Source organism: Saccopteryx bilineata, chromosome 2 (assembly GCF_036850765.1).
Source record: "Saccopteryx bilineata isolate mSacBil1 chromosome 2, mSacBil1_pri_phased_curated, whole genome shotgun sequence".
In the NCBI taxonomy this organism is placed as follows: Eukaryota; Metazoa; Chordata; class Mammalia; order Chiroptera; family Emballonuridae; genus Saccopteryx; species Saccopteryx bilineata.
In genome coordinates this window covers 60074490-60094173 of record NC_089491.1, presented here as the reverse complement: position 1 = coordinate 60094173, position 19684 = coordinate 60074490, and the positions used below count along the sequence as shown (strand labels likewise).

The 19684-nt window shown below is 36.8% G+C and overlaps 1 protein-coding gene across 3 annotated transcripts in view; it reads left to right on the top strand.

The window, feature by feature from the left end:
- The window catches only part of LOC136324376 (zinc-regulated GTPase metalloprotein activator 1A), a 64561-nt gene that overhangs the window by 22504 nt on the left and 22373 nt on the right, over positions 1-19684 (top strand). For all 3 annotated transcript variants that reach the window (XM_066257141.1, XM_066257140.1, XM_066257139.1), the window contains exons 7-8: positions 15950-15996; positions 18134-18220. In XM_066257141.1, coding sequence (XP_066113238.1) covers positions 15950-15996; positions 18134-18220 — 134 coding nt within the window. The remainder of the gene's footprint in view (positions 1-15949; positions 15997-18133; positions 18221-19684) is intronic.

The window sequence follows — 19684 nt, the reverse complement described above, 5'->3', positions numbered from 1 at the left end:
TGCTTCTTGAGGCTTTAGTTCCTTCCACAGGCTTGGGAAGTTTTCGTCTATTATTTGTTTGAGTATATTCTCCATTCCATTTTCTTTCTCTTCTCCCTCTGATATACCTATTATTCTTATGTTATTCTTTCTGATGGAGTCAGACAATTCCTGTAGGGCTTTCTCGTTTTTTATTATTTTTGAGTCTCTTTCTTCTTCTCTCTGTTGTGCCTCAAGTTGTTTGTCTTCTATTTTACTAATCCTGTCTTCAATCTGGGCTGTTCTGTTAGCTAAGCTTGTTACCTCATTTTTCAGCTCATGAATTGAGTTTTTCATTTCTGTTTGATTTGTTTTTATAGTTTCAATTTCCTTGGTAATATATTCTTTGTGTTCATTGAGTTGTTTTCTGATCTCCCTATATTGCCTTTCTGTGTTTTCTTGTATATCTCTGAGTATTTTTAAGATTTCTATTTTAAAGTCTCTGTCATTTAGCTCCAAGGCTTCCAATATGTTAAGTCTTTTCTCCATAGATTTTTCCACATCTATTTGTGTTACCTCTCTTTCTTTTGTATCCATAATATTCGATTTCCTCTTTCTTATCGGCATCTGAGGGTGGTCTTATTGATAGCACTAATTAGAATTAATAAAGAGTAAAAAGTTAAAAAAAAAAAAAAAAAAAGGGTAAAACACCCCACAAAAAAAAACAGTAATAATTTATTATTTCCCCCTTTTTTTCTCTCTTCTCTTTCCCTCCTCTCCCCTCCTCAGGGAAATATCGTGCCTATAATGGAGGGCCTGATTTGGGGTGAAGAGTTCAAGGGGCAAAAAAAAAGGGAGTAGGGACCTACTAAATGCAAAAAATAAAAAAAGGAAGAAAATCTTAGACAAGCATAAGATGATTTGCTTGTAAGTGATGGTCAACTAAGAGATATAATGAGAGGGATAAGAGGGAACCAGAAAAAAGGACCAAAAAAGAATAATAAAGAAGAAAAAATAAAAATAATAAGTAAAAATCTGTTGTATTAAGTGGAGCGAAGACTAAATACAATGGAGACCTTGGGTTGGGAGGACCCAAAATGCCACAAAAATAAACAAACAAGAAAAAAAAATAAAAACAAAAGCAAAAAAGAGAAATAAAGCCAAAAAAAAAGCCTTGAGTCCCAAATTAACTAATTTGTTCGTGATTGAGGATTATATGGGAGGAAAGTAAAATGAGAAAAGAAAAAACGAATAGAAAGGAAAAAATAAGAAAAAGAGAAAAACGAAGGAAGAAATAAAATAGGAAGAGAAAAAAAACAAAATAAAGCAAGACAAAAAAAAAAAAAAACAAAAGAGGAGAGAGTGAGAGTTAAGTGTTTTGGAGTATAACCTTAAAGGAGGGTGAGGATGAAGAAGAAAAATAAAATGCAACACTCATGAGTAGTGTAGTTCAAGAAAGGGGAAGCATAAGATGGGGAGAGAATAGAAGGACCGAGGTGGAGGAAATAAAGGCAAAAAGATAGAAGAAACAAATAACAACAACAACAAAAAAAAATTAGTGGATCAAGTTGTAAAGTCTGTGGGTTTTTCTTGATTTTGAGAGGTTAACTTCTTCCTTTTTCTTTTCTTTCCCTCTTCCTGGTCAGTGACTCTGTACCCCAGGCTCTGCCCCTGTGTCACTCTTAGGTAGGGATTTGCAGTTGATGGGATTCTATGGCAATGTCATATAATTGGCTTTAGTCTTGCTGGAAGTAAAGGCTTGTTGGCGTTTGCAAGGTTTAACGATGAGAGAGTTTGCTTTCCTGGATTCTCTCTCCTAGTCCCCCCTTTCTGAATTAGCAGCCTGGTGATCCAGCTATAAGGCTGCAACTGCTTCTGCCTGGGGAGTAAGAGGCTCAAAGAGCTGGGAAATCCCCACTCTATCCCCACTCAGTGCAAGGCTTTGGGAAAGGCTCTGACAGTCAGGGTCTCCAGTGTAATCAGGCGGGGGTGGGAGTCAATTGTTGTCAAGGTGACTGATCAGCGCCTATCATTTAGTTGGACCTCTCAACCCAGGCTTTCCACACTTTGTAGCCTGTTTTTGCAGGGAAGAAGAGGCACTAGTCTCTGCTTACGACTAGTGTAGTATAGACCTTATTATCTGCCAAGTCCTTCTTGTTAGCGTTTATCCCTGAATATGGAGGCTCTATCAATCAGAAGTTGCCCCCGCCCCTTTAGCGAGAGGCACTAAAAAATATCACGCCTCTTGTCTTGGATCGCTGAACTGAGAGAGATCTTATCAATTAGAACCGAGGGTGCGCAGATTTCATGGGTTAAGCTAATTTCAGTGATTGGGTCGCAGCTGTGTTTCCGAAGGTATTTTAGGCTGCCTGTGCGCGCCCCTCCCCCAACGCTTGATTGTTAGCTTGAATGGCTGGGTGAGGTGCCCCGCCCACGGAGAGAATCTCCCAAGCCTCTCCCGCTCGCCCGCCGCTGGCGGCTGGATCGCACCAGGCGCAGGATAATGGAGCCCCCTGGGTGTGCGGGCCAGCAGGGCGCCCTGGGCGCGTGGAATGCCCAAGGCACGCGCGCGAATGGGGCGCTCCGGGCACCGGTGGCCGGCGACCCCCACTCGCAGTGTGCGGGCCGCTGTGAACGTCAGCGGTGCCCAACTGGACCGGGCGCGCGCGGCTGCTCGCGGCGGCTCGCGGCGGCGGTTCGCGGCGGCGGCTCGCGTGGGCTTGCTGCGGCTCGCGTCGGCCGCTCACGGCTGCTCGCGGTTCCCAAGTATATGGGCTGACTCACCACAGGCGCACTTCCTTGCGGTTTGAAAGAACGTCCCTGTGGTAGATTTCTCCACACCCTCGTCTCTCAGATTCAAGTGATAACAGTCCTTTCGCTATCAGTTTGTGTAGAACTCCGGAATGCTCCCAGGATAAATTTTTCTGTTTCTAGTTGATAAATTTGTTGTGATTTAGGGGAGAGCTGTCGGACGCGCTGCTCACGGCGCCATTTCCGTGACGTCACTTGCTAATCATTTATTAAGAGCTGAGTATATGGGATTAATATATTATTTTCTCTATACAGTGGTAATTTGAGATACGAATTTAGTTCGTTCTGTAACCGAGCTCGTAAGTTAATCAACTCTTATATCAAACTGCCGATACTGGACCCGTGCGCCAATGCGCCAACTACAGGCAGCTTTCCGAATCACAACTCGTATCTCAGAATTTCACTCGGATCTCGAACAAAATACGGACCGTGTTGCAGCTTGTATCTTAAAAATTCATATGTTGGTCTATTCGTATCTCAAGGCACCACTGTACAGTAGTACCTTGAGATACGAGTTTATGTCGCTCTGTAACCGAGCTCGTAAGTCAGTCAACTCGTATATCAAATTTTCTCATTTAAAATAACTGAAATAGATTTAATCCATTCCAGCCCTGTGAAACATCCCCAAACCATCCTAAATTATGAAAAAAGACATATTTTTAATTAAGAAACATACATGTATACTTTACCAATGCATAACAAAATATATGGAATAAAAGAAAAAAGTGTTATTTAGTACTGTATTCTTACCTTGGAGACAGACGACTGTGGCTAACAGAGGAGGGAGGGAGGAAGGGATGCAGGACACGTAAACTAAAACTGCACTTTCTTAACACTAAATGTAAACTAAAACTGCATTTTCTTTAAACAAAACTAAAACTGCACTTTCTTTACTTAAAATGAAACCACAAAAACTTAATTGTAAAAAAATGCACTTTCTTAACTTTAAACTTAACCTAAGCTTAACATTACATATTTTTCATTTAATCATCACTTGTTTTTGCCTTTTTGGCACTTTCACTTGCAGGACTTTTGAATAAAAATCTATGCAAAGAGGTTTGCTTTTGCCTGCCTTTTAAATGTTATGAAAATGTGACAAACAAGTGTCATTAAAAAGTGCTGAAGCATGACTAGTGGAAACTTTTTCTGGGTGTTTCTTTTCAATGAAACTTGAAAGCTTCTCCCACATTGCCAGCACCTCTTTAATATCACTTGTAGAAATCACTTCCTCCGAATCTACCTCCTCCTCACTACTAATCTCTTGCAGAAGCTTTGTATGTTGCATCATCTGCAGCTCCTTCAACTCCTCAGTTGAGAGTTCCTCCTCATGTTCCTCAACGGGCTCGTTTACGTCACCCTCATCTACCTCCAGACCCATCGACTTTCCAAGGGACACAATCTCCTCCAATGCTTCTACCTTGGTCTTGGTCTCTGGTTTGAATCCTTTGATGTCCCTGTCTGCAACAACATCAGGCCATAACTTTTTCCATGCCGAGTTCAAGATTCTTCTTGTAACCTCTTGCCATGCTAAGTCAATAATGCGTAAACATATCACGATGTTGTAGTGATCTTTCCAAAACTCTTAAAGGGTTATATTTGTATTCTCAGTCACCTCAAAGCAGCGGCGAAACAAGTGCTTTGTGTAAAGCTTTTTAAAGTTGGAAATGACCTGCTGATCCATAGGTTATAAGATTGAAGTTGTGTTGGGTAAGAGGTAGAGGGCTTTCACGAATTTGAACTCATCGAGAATGTCACCTTCAAGACCAGGTGGGTGGGCTGTAGCATTTTCAAGGATTAGCAATGCTTTCATTGGGAGTTTATTTTCTTGAAGATATTTCTTCACTGCAGGACCAAAGATGAGATTTACCCATTCAATAAAAAACTGACGCGTAACCCATGCCCTAGCATTGGTGCACCACATAACCTGCAGTTTTTCTTTAAGAATCTTGTGAGTTTTAAAGGCTCAAGGATTTTCGGAATGATACACTAGCAGTGGCTTTACTTTACAGTCACCGCTAGCATTTGCACACAATGCAAGGGTCAGACGGTCCTTCATGGGTTTATGGCCTGACAGCTTCTTCTCTGCATGATGAAAGTCCTCCGGGGCATTTTTTTCCCCAAAACAATACTGTTTCATCACAGTTGAACACTTGTTGGGGGATGTAGCCTTCCTTTGCGATAATTATGCGCAGCAAAACGTGGGACGTACTCCTCAGCTGCCTTAACGTCAGCACTCGCAGCTTCCCCTTGCGTCACCACTGAGTGGATGCCAGATCTCTACTTGAAATTTTCAAATCAGCCATGACTTGCCTTAAACGTATCTTCTGCTGCCTCTTTTGAAGTTGAAGGTTCTTCTTCAAGTTGCTGTAAATAACACTGGGGAACAAAATTTTTGTTGCATCCACAAAAACACTTGTTCTTACCTAATTTGAGTGTGCTTATCTCAAATCTGACATTAGATTTTCTCTGTAAGCTACAGTTTTTTTTACAATTCAAGATTTTAGGTTTTCATCTATTGTAAAATTTTTAACATTTTAGTTTAACATAATGAAGTAGAATGTCTGCTTGGGCATCATCTTTGTGAAAATATGTATATAATAATTTATATAATGAAGTAAATACATTAAAGATATGATTGCATCAGAATTTGTCTAAAATTTCCAAATAGAACATATTAAAACATTTATTTTAATCATAAAATTTGTGCAAAACTTACTTAAATTCTATTCAGGCAAAAATTTGCGTTTGTAGCTCTTGTGTTTGTGTACTTGTTGAAGACAATCTCTTTTGATGCTCCAGCAATAGTCTGCTCATCACTAACAGCTCTAAGATTTTTGGGAAACTTATCAAGGTGACTGTTCAGGAAGTTAATCTTAACACTCATGTTACATCCAATGTCGCTGAAAGCCAACAGCAGCCTTTGAACCAGAAGTTCATAGTTTTCTGCTTTTTTGTTGTCAAGGAAGTTTTTTGTAACTACCACAAAAGACTGCCATGCTGCTTTTTCCTCCTTATTCATCTTCCTGGCAAATTATTTGTCACATATGAGGCTTCGAATTTGAGGTCCATTGAATACACCTGCTTTTTTTTTTTTAATAATTTTATTTTTTTAGTGGGGCGACATCAATAAGTCAGGATACATATATTCAATTATGTTGCATACCCATCACCCAAAGTCAGATTGTCCTCTGTCACCTTCTATCTAGTTTTCTTTGTGCCCCTTCCCCTACCCCTTTCCCTCCCCCCGTAACCACCACACTCTTATCAATGTCTCTTAGTCTCACTTTTATGTCCCACCTACGTATGGAATAATGCAATTCCTGTTTTTTTTATGATTTACTTATTTCACTTCGTATAATGTTATCAAGATCCCACCATTTTGCTGTAAATGATCCGATGTCATTTCTTATGGCTGAGTAGTATTCCATAGTGTATATGTGCCACATCTTCTTTATCCAGTCATCTATTGATGGGCTTTTTGGTTGTTTCCATGTCCTGGCCACTGTGAACAATGCTGCAATGAACATGGGGCTGCATGTGTCTTTACGTATCAATGTTTCTGAGTTTTTGGGGTATATACCCAGTAGAGGGATTGCTGGGTCATAAGGTAGTTCTATTTTCAGTTTTTTGAGGAACCACCATACTTTCTTCCATAATGGTTGTACTACTTTACATTCCCACCAACAGTGTATGAGGGTTCCTTTTTCTCCACAGCCTTTCCAACATTTGCTATTACCTGTCTTGTTAATAATAGCTAATCTAACAGGGGTGAGGTGGTATCTCATTGCAGTTTTGATTTGCATTTCTCTAATAACTAAAGAAGCTGAGCATCTTTTCATATATCTGTTGGCCATTTGTATTTCTTCCTGGGAGAAGTGTCTGTTCATGTCCTCTTCCCATTTTTTTATTGGATTATTTGTTTGTTTGTTGTTGAGTTTTATGAGTTCTGTGTATTATATATTTTGGATATTAGGCCCTTATCTGAGCTGCTGTTTGAAAATATCATTTCCCATTTAGTTGGCTGTCTGTTTATTTTGTTATCAGTTTCTCTTGCTGAGCAAAAACTTCTTAGTCTGATGTAGTCCCATTCATTAATTTTTGCCTTCACTTCTCATGCCTTTGGAGTCAAATTCATAAAATGCTCTTTAAAACCCAGGTCCATGAGTTGAGTACCTATGTCTTCTTCTATGTACTTAATTGTTTCAAGTCTTATGTTTAGATCTTTGATCCATTTTGAGTTAATTTTAGTACAGGGGGACAAACTGTAGTCCAGTTTCATTCTTTTGCATGTGGCTTTCCAGTTTTCCCAGCACCATTTATTGAAGAGGCTTTCTTTTCTCCATTGTGTGTTGTTGGCCCCTTTATCAAAAATTATTTGACTATATATATGTGGTTTTATTTCTGGGTTTTCTATTCTGTTCCATTGGTCTAAGTGTCTGTTTTTCTGCCAATACCATGCTGTTTTGATTGTCGTGGCCCTATAATATAGTTTGAAGTCAGGTATTGTAATGCCCCAGCTTCATTCTTTTTCTTTAGTATTGCTTTGGCTATTTGGGGTTTTTTATAGTTCCATATTTTTCTGATGATTTTTTGCTCTATTTCTTTAAAAAATGTCATTGGAATTTTGATGGGAATTGCATTAAATGTGTATATTGCTTTGGGAATACACCTGCTTTTATCTTCTTGAAAGACAAAGCAGGAAAAGCAGAAATAATATGTTGAAAGCATTCACTCTCTCTATTCAAAGCCTAAACAAACTGCTTTATTAAGCCAAGTTTGATGTGAAGTGAAAAATGATCCTGTCTCAATTAACTACAGGTTCATTCACAATATTTTGCATCCCTACTTCCAGAGCTTCATGTTTCGGCCACTCCTTCTGTGTCCAGTGTTTCTCCCGAGCTTGGCTGTCCCACAAACACAGAAAGCAAGGATACTTTGTGAAACCTCTCTGTTGTCCTAGCAGGAAATTTACTATTTTAAGATCCAAACAAATGATCCAGTTATGCTCCTCATACTTCAGAAAGTCGAGGACAATTTTTATGTTATTATAATTTTCTCGCAGATGAGTTGAATAACCAATTGGAAGTGCTGCATAAACATTACCGTTGTGTAGGAGAACACATTTCAGACCTTGTTTAGAGCTGTCAAGAAATAGCCGCCATTCTGTTGGACTGTAAGTGTTAACACCTAGCTGGCTGAGAAGACTACTGATATCATGACAGTAAACAAAGTGTTTGTCTTTGGAAAAAAAGTCTGCAAAAATTTGTTCATGCTTCCTGAAATGGGATACATTAGCTGACTGGTGAAGTACATTCTTTTCTTGAAGCCTGGAGACTAGTAACTCAGCTGCTTTCTTTGATAGGCCAAATCTATTAAGTCATTCAATTCGGGTTGGCTAACCTGCTGAGGGGTTAATGACTGCTAGGCATCAGAAGAAGACCCTTCAGATTCTACAACCATTTCCTCATGCATCTTATCAAAATTCACTTGATCACCATGTTCATTTTCTTCATCTTTAGAAGAAATAAAACCATTGAAAACTGGAATTGGGAGTGTCTCAGAGTGTGGGATAGGTCGTATTGCTGAAGGAATATTAGGATATGCAATCATATGCTGTTTTTTCTTGTCGATGCCCTTTGTATGGATCAGACAGAAATAACAGGCACTGCTGTGGTCCTTATGTTCACGCCAAACCATGGGAATACCAAAAGGCATTCCTTTGTGTTTTCCTTTTGTCCAGTCACGAAGCATTTCCTCACAATTATGACACACAGTATGATGATCCCAATTCTTGTCTTGATCGCCAAGGGGAACTTGAAAATAGGCAATATATGCACGTGTCACAAATGATGAAATATTGCACCTTTGACGTTGAAGTGTGTAACAGCCACATATATAACAGAAGGTGTCAGGACTATTCTTCCATTTATGCCTACTTGAAGAAGCCATGATTCAATCTTAAAATAAGAAGGTGTTTTTATCAGATAATAATTTTTTACATTTAAAAACAACTACAATTTTGTAAAAGTGATGTTTGTAAAACATTAATTGCCTTGTGGTTATGTTCAATCCCAGAATCATTGCCTTTTAACTCTAATTTAAAACCAATGCATGCCATTAGCTGTAATAAAAAATTAAAATTGCTAAAAACTAGGGCATGCACCAAAAAATGATTTCAGATTTGGAATCAGCAATGCAGATATATATATAGAAACAGTTCTAAATCCCCATGCAACAGAAAATGAAAAAAATTTGTTCCCCAGTGATACGTGCTTTTTCACATATTACCGCCTCTGTCACTGTATCTCCTGCCAGCTCTTTCTCTTTCACCCACACCAGCAGAAGTTTCTCCATTTCTTCATGGATACAGTATATGTCCTTAATTGGGACAGAATTTTAGTTCCTTTTGCTGGATTTGCACTTTTGATGGCACCCTTTTGTTTAAGGATGGTACAAATTGTAGATGTATTGCGGCCATACAGCCTTGCCAGTTCAATCACTCGTACACCACGCTCATGTTTTTCTATTTTTTCTTGCTTTACTTCTATTGACATCATTCTCTTCTTCTCAACACTGTACTTTGCACTCACTTTCTTTGGTCCCATGATAGCACACAAAAAAAGTTAGTAAAAAAATGCAAAAATGATGCAAGAACAAGTACAGTGCATGAGATTCAACTTGATTCCGCGGGTAACACGTGTGAAAGAACGAGATGCTGGTGTTGTGCCGCCAATACTGGACCCGTGTGCCAACACGCCAACTAAAGGCAGCTTTCCAAATCATGACTCATATCTTGGAATTTTGCTCGGATCTCGAACAAAAATACGGATTGCATCGCAGCTCATATCTTAAAAAAAAAAAATCGTATGTTGGTTTGCTCGTATCTCAAGGTACCACTGTATTTGTGTCTGTATGAAGTTTTCCTTACAAAAACTTTTTAATAGTTGAAATTTCTTTGTTTTTAAATTATTTTGTGTTTCAGAATTAAATATTTTCTGTTACCCTTGATGTAATAAAAGTTGGAAGCATAATATTTTGTAACAAGGATACTACAGGATAAAGTTTGGGTGTGTAAAACTTCTCAGGAGGATTTAACCCCAATGTTCATAAGTTTTCCTGATTGATAGAGGAAACTAAACTTGGTAAAACATGTGCAAGCTTATTTTTCTTTTTAAACTGCTATCAGACAGCCTCACTAGGCGGTGATGTAGAGAACCCAGGTTCGAAACCCCAAGGTTGCTGACTTGAGTGTGGACTCATCCTGCTTGAGCATGGGCTCATCAGCTTGAGTGCAGGGTCACTGGCTTGAGCGAGGATCATAGACATGATCCCATGGTTGCTGGCTTGAGCCCAAAGGTTGCTGGCTTGATGCCCAAGGTCGCTGGCTTGAGCCCAAAGTTCCTGGCTTGAGCAAGGGGTCACTGGCTCAGCTGGAGCCCCCCATTCAAGGCACATATGAGAAAGCAATCAATAAACAACTAAGATACTGCAGTGAAGAATTGATGCTTCTCTCTCTCCCTTACTGTCTGTCTGTCCCTATCTGTCCTTCTCTCTGTCACACACAAAACTACAACAAAAAACAAAAAACTGCTATCAGACACAAGCTGGAGGTAACTGAGCTTTAAAAAAATAGTGTTTTGCCTGACGTGTGGTGGTGCAGTGGATAGAGCATTGACTTGGAACTCCCAAGGTTGCTGGTTTGAAGCCCTGGGCTTCCCGGTCAGGGCACATCTGGGAGTTGATACTTCCTGCCCCTCCTCTCCCTTCATTGTCTTTCTCTCTCTCCTCTCTAAAATGAATACATAATAAAGAAAAGAATTTAAAGAAATACTGCTTTACCTTATTTTGAAGAAATCAGGATTTATACATAGGTTTAGTGAGAAGTAACTTTGCATTAAAAGGCATCCTGCTCTGGATATTTTTGGAACTACCACAGTCCTCTGTTGTGTTTAAATGGACTTCAGTTTTTAAAATGCACTTAGTAGGATTTTTAAAGCATGTTGTTACATACAGGAAAATAGTGTTTCTCAGCTTTCCAAGTGAAATATTACTAAAGGCAGAAGAGAATGACATTATTTTCCATTTCACAGTTCCAACCTGGGGATATGGATAATGCCCAAAGTAATCATTTCTTAGAAGTTTAAATTTAATGTTTAAAAATTTATGTCCATTTTGTATTCTATCCTACAATTTGTCTAAATTTGTTAATTTGAAAAATTTATTTTTCTTCCAAACCTTTTTAAAAATGGTATTCTAGAAATTTATGGTTTCTAGATGGTTACCAATAAATACCCTTTCCTTGGCCCTTCAGTTTCTTCAGGGAGAGAGCACCCTAATTTGAGAATTTGGGAGATAAATTCTTTTTTTAGATTTTTAAGCCCAAATTTATTAATAATATTCTTAAGAACGGATAAGAGACAGAGGTAGGGTCACAGAGACCACAGGGACAGCAGTCAGAGGGACGGGGGATGAGCGGATAGGATCAGAGAAGGTAAAGGGATTAGTGAAATTACATGTACATAATACAGAGATATAGATAATAAGACAGCAAATCCTAGAGGGAAGGGGGAGGGAGTTAGGGAGAGTTGGGCAGAGGGGGTATAAAAAGGGACACAGGCCTGACCAGGCGGTGGCGCAGTGGATAGAGCGTCAGATTGGGATGCCAAGGACCCAGGTTCAAGACCCCGAGGTTGCCAGCTTGAGCACTGGTTCATCTGGCTTGAGCAAAAGCTCACCAGCTTGGACCCAAGGTTGCTGGCTCGAGCAAGGGGTTACTCGGTCTGCTGAAGGTCCCACAGTCAAGGCACATATGAGAAAGCAATCAGTGAACAACTAAGGTGTCACAATGAAAAATCTAATGATTGATGCTTCTCATCTCTCTCCATTCCTGTCTGTCTGTCCCTATCTATGCCTCTCTCTGACTCTCTCTGACTCTCTTTGTCTCTGTAAAAAAAAATGAAAAAGTAAATTCTAAACAAAAAAGGGGGACACGGGTGGGGAGTGAGGGAGTTATATTCAGTGGGACACTTGAATACATGTAAACACAATAAATTAAAATTAATAAAAATTTAAAAATATATATTCTTAAGAATCAAAGAAAAATCCCAAATATTACGATTTTACTTAGAAAAATTTTCAGTTCTGAAATCATAACATTTTTAGTAAAATGTTGACAAAATAAGCAAAACAGAATCAAACTCTTTATTCTGAGTGATTGTTATAGGCATGTTTGAATTCATCTATCTAAATTTATTATCAAATTTGGGGTACCTATGTGATAGATAGCATATAGCATATTTTATTTTATTTTTTTTATAGACATAAAGTGCCATACCTAAAGTCAAAGTCTTTATGTACTTATGATTGTAGAACTAATTTTATGTGTGTGTGTAGGTATGGAGAGAAGTTAAGTAGAATCTATTATCAGTGTGATAGAGGCCAAAAAATCAAAGCAGCATTTTGAATAATGCAAAAAGGGTAAACGTTTAACCTCCTGCCACCTTGATGAAACCTCTTAAATTATTAAATCAATATACCTACATAAAACTGACATACTGTCAGGATAATGGAAACTTTAGGTTTTCTTAGTCAGATGCCAGATAAATAACTTTCCTTTATATAAAGAATTTGCCAACTTGTCCAATTCCTTGGGTTGCACAGCCTGACCTCAGTAGCTGCTTGTGATTCAGAGAATCTGAGGCAGTACAAGTAATGACACTTGGATAATGGGCAGCAATTTAAGTGTGTCATGCTTCACAGAGCCAGCCCATCACAAGTAAAGCTGAGAAATGGTACCTTGTGGCCAGCCAGCCAAATTGAAACTGAAGTTGTAATTGATATCATGGGCTATCACTCTAATGGGATTGTCACCCATTGATCTGAAATATTCATTTTTTAATCATGGGCAAAGAATTGGACAACTTCAAATGACAGCTCTCTATTCTCGAGACTTGACACCCAGGCTACTGACATTGTTCTTTTCAGTTCTACAAAAGTGACAGCATTTAATGCAATAGATTCAATGAGTGAAGTTACAGAGAAAAGGTCAAGTTAGAGGTTTCTTTTTGCTTCTTCTGTCATATTATACAAGCTGTTGAAACAATTCAGTCAGAAAACAGTTTGGCTTGGAAAAGACCAGAAAAATAAATAAACTGACACTATGCAATAATCTTTTTTTAAAAGCTAAAATGATGTTAGATTTATAACTGATGAATTGGAAAAAAATACCTGCGACTACCTTTTTTTTTTTTTAATATCATCTGACATCTTAGACACTAGACCTATTTCCACTTTAATCGACAACAGTGGGGTTTCCCCCCCTTTTTTGATGCAGCTTGTTTATATTTCTGCAGAAAAGGACACCCTGTAGCCTTTACTGAAGTTGTTTCTACAGTGGTGTTATTTAGAAGGGTTCCTTTCTTATGGTATATTAAGTTAGAATGTTGAACCTTTATCTTTTGGATATGTTGGATTAATTATAAAAATGATTAATAAAAATAATATATTTGGTTTTTTGATATATAAGCAAAAGCCACAGTCTCTAAGCAGAGGCGAGGACTTTTGGGAGGAGGTATATATACAAATATTTTAGAAAAAATCTTGCAAAAATTTTTCCTTCCTTGCCTGTACAGGTAAGGAATGATACTAGTATATTATTAGTTTCATTTAGGTATGGAAAGTCAACACCACTTTCAAATTTTTTTGCCATATAATTTTTACACTGTACTAGTTCACAGCCAAGAGCCCCATATTCATATGTAAGTAAATCTTCTGAAAGATCAACAGTACCATGTTTTAATTTTTTTAAATTTATTTTTGTGGCAGAGACAGAGAGTCAGAGAGAGGGACAGGGGACAGATACGGACAGACAGACAGGAAGGGAGAGATGAGAAACATCAATTCTTCGTTGCAGCTCCTTAGTCGTTCATTGATTGCTTTCTCATATGTGCCTTGACTGGGGAGGGGGACTACAGCAGACCGGGTAACCCCTTGCTCGAGCCAGTGACCTTGGGCTCAAGCTGGTGAGCCTTGCTCAAACCAGATGAGCTTGTGCTCAAGCTGGTGACCTCGGGGTCTTGAACCTGGTTCCTCCACATTCCAGTCTGACGCTCTATCCACTGCACCACTGCCTGGTCAGGCTAAAAAAATTTTCAAAAGAACTTCAGTATTATAGAATCAGTCAGGAATAGATTTCTTGCTAAAAATATGTCTTTGCTAAATAGATTTACTGCTGAATAGAAAGGGATTTGTTGCTTGATGTTATAAAGAATTTTAAAAATAACAATAGTCATGTATATATGTTAACAAATAGGGGGTGTTAATTAGAATTCATTTAATTCTAATTAAATTCAGGCTCAAATATTTGTTGAGCCTGAGTAGGAGGTACTCTTTCAAGGGTGGCAACAACCTTATTCTCTGAGTCTAGAGGACACGTAATAGGATTTCTTATAGCTTCAGGCCATGAATAATTAGCAAAAAAAGTAAACTTAGTCATTTGGCAGGGAACAGTTTTGCTGAAAATAGTTTCCAGGTTCTGTGACTTCCATACTTTGAATGGGTCTGCAGTTAAATTTATAGGATTATACCTAAAGTGGAAATCAGTACATTATTACTATAGTTTTAGTTTAGTCTTGTTTTCCCCAAAATAGAATTTGGATACTTTTAGAAGAAAAAACTTTCTCTATAGACTTAACCAATACAACTAAATAAAATTATTTACCAATTTGCTCTTATGTTTCAAACTATCCACAAACCTTAATGATCTACCTCCCCACGAACTGTGAAACTGATTTGGTGAAATAATTTTTTTAGTATATGTGCTGCTGAAGCAATAATTTTGAATATAACTTTTAGGTAACTTTATACATATGCTTTTATGTGATTATTGACATTTGTATAACACTGTATTTAAACTGATTTTATAAGACAAAAAGCTTTCACAAAGATTTTTATAGGTTCATTTTACTTCTGTTGCGCACATTTTCAGTTTTTGAAAAGTAGTCTTGTATAAGGTGTCCTGTCATGGTTATGGTGTTAGACTTAATTTCTTCTTTTATAAAATGAGGAGAATATAGCCTTTTCCCGTTATTGTTATGAAGGCTCAATGAGATCATATGTGTAAAAGGATTTAATAATTATGAAGCTGGAGTCAAATATAAAGAATATCAATCTAACTGCCTCTAACCTCAGTAGGTGGCTTTTTACTGTGACAAGACATCTATTGAGAATATCGGTAATGAAGGTAAAACATTTTCCAAAGGAACCTTAGGACATTGATAATGTTAGGGATATAAATAGGATTATAGAAAAATAATAACTGCCTCCAGAGAAATGAGAACTACTTCAGGGGCCTCTAAGTCAATGTCAGAATTTTTTTGGAGCTAGCTTGACTGTGGGAGGTCAGCAAAATAAGCAGTTGCATGGAGAGGCCAACCACTCAAGGGTTTCTAAATTATAAACTGCTAGAATTGGGGCTGTGCCCTTCTCTTAGCATGTTTGTTGCCAGGGTATATGAAGGCCCAGTACTGGGTTAATATAATGTACTATTCTGGAGTGGGGAGTGGGGCTGTTCGGTTATTAGTGTTCTGTCAACTGGATTCTTCTGCTTGAATTTATGTATATCTATTTTACAGTGAACATATATATTCATAGTGATGAAGAAGGTATTTGCTAAAGATCCTAATAAATCTTCTGAAGTATAGACTTTTAAGGGAAGTATATTAGGCTATAACAGATCCTATTATTATGTCCTCCAGAGTGGGGTAGGAATAGAGGGACATATATTAGATTTTAAGAAAGTACAGTTTCATTAGTGATCTTTCTAAGTAATAATGAATATTTAGAGTAAGAATAGTTTTGTAAAAAGGAAAATGCCTAAAATATGAACTATAATGTTCTGTGTTCCTTTGGCTTTATTTAAGTATTGAGGATTTTCCTTTTAAGAACAATAAGATGTCAGGAGACACGATTTAAGCCTCTCTATCCCCCCCCCCAAAAAAAACCCCTACAGGTTAACTGTAGGAAAAAATTAACAAATGGAGAACTAATTTGTGTATTCAGTTGTAGAACTTGTAGAAGTCTTTATCAGAGGCAAGAAAGGAGTGTCTCAAGTAAAATCCTTTGTATTAACATTAGATTTGTTATACCACAGTAACTTTCTTCAAACTTTGTTTTTATTTAGCATTTAACAGAAGAAAAACCTGATGGCCTTATCAATGAAGCTTCTAGGTATTTATCTTTAAAGTATATATTGATTACTGGCTAATTGGAAAGAGAAAATTATTAATATGAAAACTGAAACAAAGAAATATAAAAACATAAATTAAAGAATTTATTATCTTTTTTCTTATAGTTGAATTATTGCTAACTATTTATAATTGTATGATAACTAAAATTTTATTTAAAACTTTTTTATTATAACATAAAGTGAGTGCTGGGCACAGGAATTCTTTGTGAGGAGCTTGGGAAATATAAACATTTAAAAATATTTTCTTGTTTTTATACAATTTCCTTCGGATTGAAGATGATTATAAAGAAGTTGGTTCACTACTTTCTTTAAGAGTAATTCATGCCTGACCAGGCGGTGGTGCAGTGGATAGAGCGGCAGACTGGGATGCGGAGGATCCAGGTTCGAGACCCCCGAGGTTGCCAGCTTGAGCACTGGGCTCATCTGGTTTGAGCAAAGCTCACCAGCTTGGACCCAAGGTCGCTGACTCGAGCAAGGGGTTACTCAATCTGTGTAGCCCCACAGGCAAGGCACATATGAGAAAGAAATCAATGAACAACTAAGGTGTCGCAATGAAAAACTAATGATTGATGCTTCTCATCTCTCTTCGTTCCTGTCTGTCTGTCCCTCTCTGTCCCTCTCTCTATCCCTCTCTCTGACTCTCTTTGTCTCTGTAAAAAAAAAAAAGAAAAAAAGAGTAATTCATTTGATTCAGATGTTCACTATTATTCAGAACAACAGAGGAAAAGAATGGATATAGATTTAATATGGCATTTAGTATGTTTCTTTTTGTTTGTTTAAATAACCTTTATGCTCCTGATTGGTTTGTCTTTAGACTTATAAATATTTAAACTAGTTTGCCTACCCTAAGCAAATTCTCGTTAATGGGAAAGGGTTTTTGGGTAAAGGACAGTCACTAAATATGCTGCTTGGGTTTAAGAGGGTGGTCCCTTGAGATTTGCTATGGATGCTCTAGACATAAATAATGAGGACTGCAAGGAAGCAGTTGATTCCCTGTTGTTTCCGAGTGTGGACCTCTGTTGTTTTGTAATCCTGCCCAGGCGCTGTATTTGGTATATAGTCATGATTCAAATTGGACTGATCTTAAATGTTTTTGTAACTTTTTTCCTTATTAAAATGTTTATTATAGAAGATGTAAATAAGCCAAATAGAAAATAGCAAAATTAAAAGCCAAAATAAAATTAAACATAAAAGACTTCCAATTTAAAGATTGCAATTGTTTATACTTTGTGATGTATATATCGTCTTTATTCATGTAAAATTTACTTTAAAAAAAAATGAGATTGTGATGTGCGTATTATTGACACCTGCTCTTTTAAAGAATTAAAGTTCATTTATTTTTGAGAGTTTGTGTTAATTTATCAGCTACACCTTTAGGTAGCATGACAGTAGGATTAGGAACAGTCTAGTGATTGAAATTTCCTGAAGATTTGAGGAAAACTTAAAGACTCCTCAGCTTTACTATTTCGGTTAATAGAAAATATAACTTCTATTTATAGTGAGCTGTTTTCTTATTCAGCCCTCTGTCGACTGGATTCTTTTACTTGAACTTATGTGTATCTTTTTTACAGAGAAAATATATATTCCTGGTGATGAAGTAGATATTTGTTAGAGATTCTGATAAATCTTCTGAAGTGTAGTTTTTTAAAAAAACTATTTAATGTAGTTTTATTGTTAAACTTATTCACTGTATTTCTTTGAAAATTATGGTAACTTTTTACATGGAATATTTTAATAACTAGACTATCCTTGGTTTTACCATATGAGATATCAGAATTTTATGCACTTCTTTACAGAGAAAATAATTAGTTGATAATCATCCTAATTGTAAATCTTCCTGATTGTAAGCTTTTTGAGGCTTGTTTTGGTAGTCTAGAGTAGTAAGTGAAAGCACTTAGTAAATATTTTTAATGAATAATGTGAAATCTGAATTTGTATAGTGGTAAATATAATTTATCTTTAATATTTTGAAGAATAAGTTTAGGAGTAAATTAAATAACCATGTAGAGTACTACATAGATTTTAACTGATAATTGATCTGAAGGAAATGTTTCTATTTATTTTTAATTTCTTAACTTTTTTTTTTTTTTTTACCTCTGTTCTTGTTTGCTAATATAGGCAAGTTGCTTTGGCAGATATCATCATCCTCAATAAAACAGACCTGGTTTCAGAAGAGGATTTAAACAAATTAAGAACAACTATTAGGTACAAAATTATAAGTGTTAAGTATCTACAAATTCCAAGTGTACTATACAGAATATTTTTACCTTGTACCATTAGAGAATCACATATATTATTATTGCCTCATTGACTGTTATGTAAATAGTAATATATGAAATTATTCTGCATTGCTTACAGAATATGGTTCAAAGTTTGTAGACTGATATTTAGGGTCTTCTGACTTCATCCTCCTTTTCCTGTAATTTCTTTGGCTTTTTCCTTATACCAAGTTCTTTTATTGTAGGCAGGATGGTTATTTACTTGCTATTTCATAGATGTGTCTTGTGAAATCCTTTTATTATTTGTATTATGTTCTCACTCTCACTCTGCAGGTCCTGGAATTCCTTTATCTTCTGTGTTTTTCTTTTTTCTTTTTTCCAGCAATTTTATTCATTCTCTAGAACCCATCCCCTCTCCACCTTTTTCTCCTTCTCTCCCCTGTGAAGTCTTCCCTGACTCATGTGGTCTCACTTTTACCTGAACCCTAATTGACTTTGTCTTCTTTAACTGTCAACTAACCATACTTGTTTTCTAGCTTGTTTTAATGTCTGCAGTGTCCATGGCCAAGGCTAGTCAATATAGGATAATATGCATGATATTCAGATATGTGTTAAATCCAACAGTAATTTGGACTTTTCAAATGAGGTTAGAGTTCAAGGACTTTGAATTATTTTATTAGATACACACTAATAAATGTCACCTATAAAGAGACATAGACGGCTTTTATTATCAGTCATCTTTAGTGGGCATGGTCTGCTCACGTCCGATTTTGAATCTGACAGTGCCGTTCATATACTATAATGTTATAAAGTGAATGCATGACAGTAAGACTCACTAGGACATTGCCTGCAATGTTAATGTTTATAGAAGAAAAAAATTCATGTTTTTCTATATTTTTGGTCTTACTTTAATAGTAATATCCTCTCAGACTTTACTATAAAAAACAATGTCTCCCTGTGAAGGGCAAGTAGTATTGGCATAGTATTTAAGGTTATGGAATTTGGAATCTGCTTGGGTTTTAATCCTTGGTCTGTTTTTCACTGTATTCTTTTTAAGTCTTCTCTGTAAAGCAGGAGTAATACCTACTTCATAAGTTTGGTTTGAGAATCACATGAGATAATGTTAGTAAACTTTGTGCATGCCCAGCACGTAGTAAGTGAGCTATTAGCTCTTTATCATTACTAAATTGTAGATTTTTTTCCTGAGCTTATATGATGACTTCAAGTTAACAGTGAGTAAAAAAATGAAAGAAATAGAAAGATGGTTGACAGTTTTGAAAAGTCTAGAAAGATGAACCAGTGAATGAAGATTACTTCTTTTACCTCTTTGGCCCTGGTTTCTTAAATTTTTGTTTCACAAAAATCCTTTGCATCATTGTGTTTGCTAGAAAAACAACAACCACCACAATCTATGTAACAAACAGTTTTGGACCCGGGATTATTATTCCTG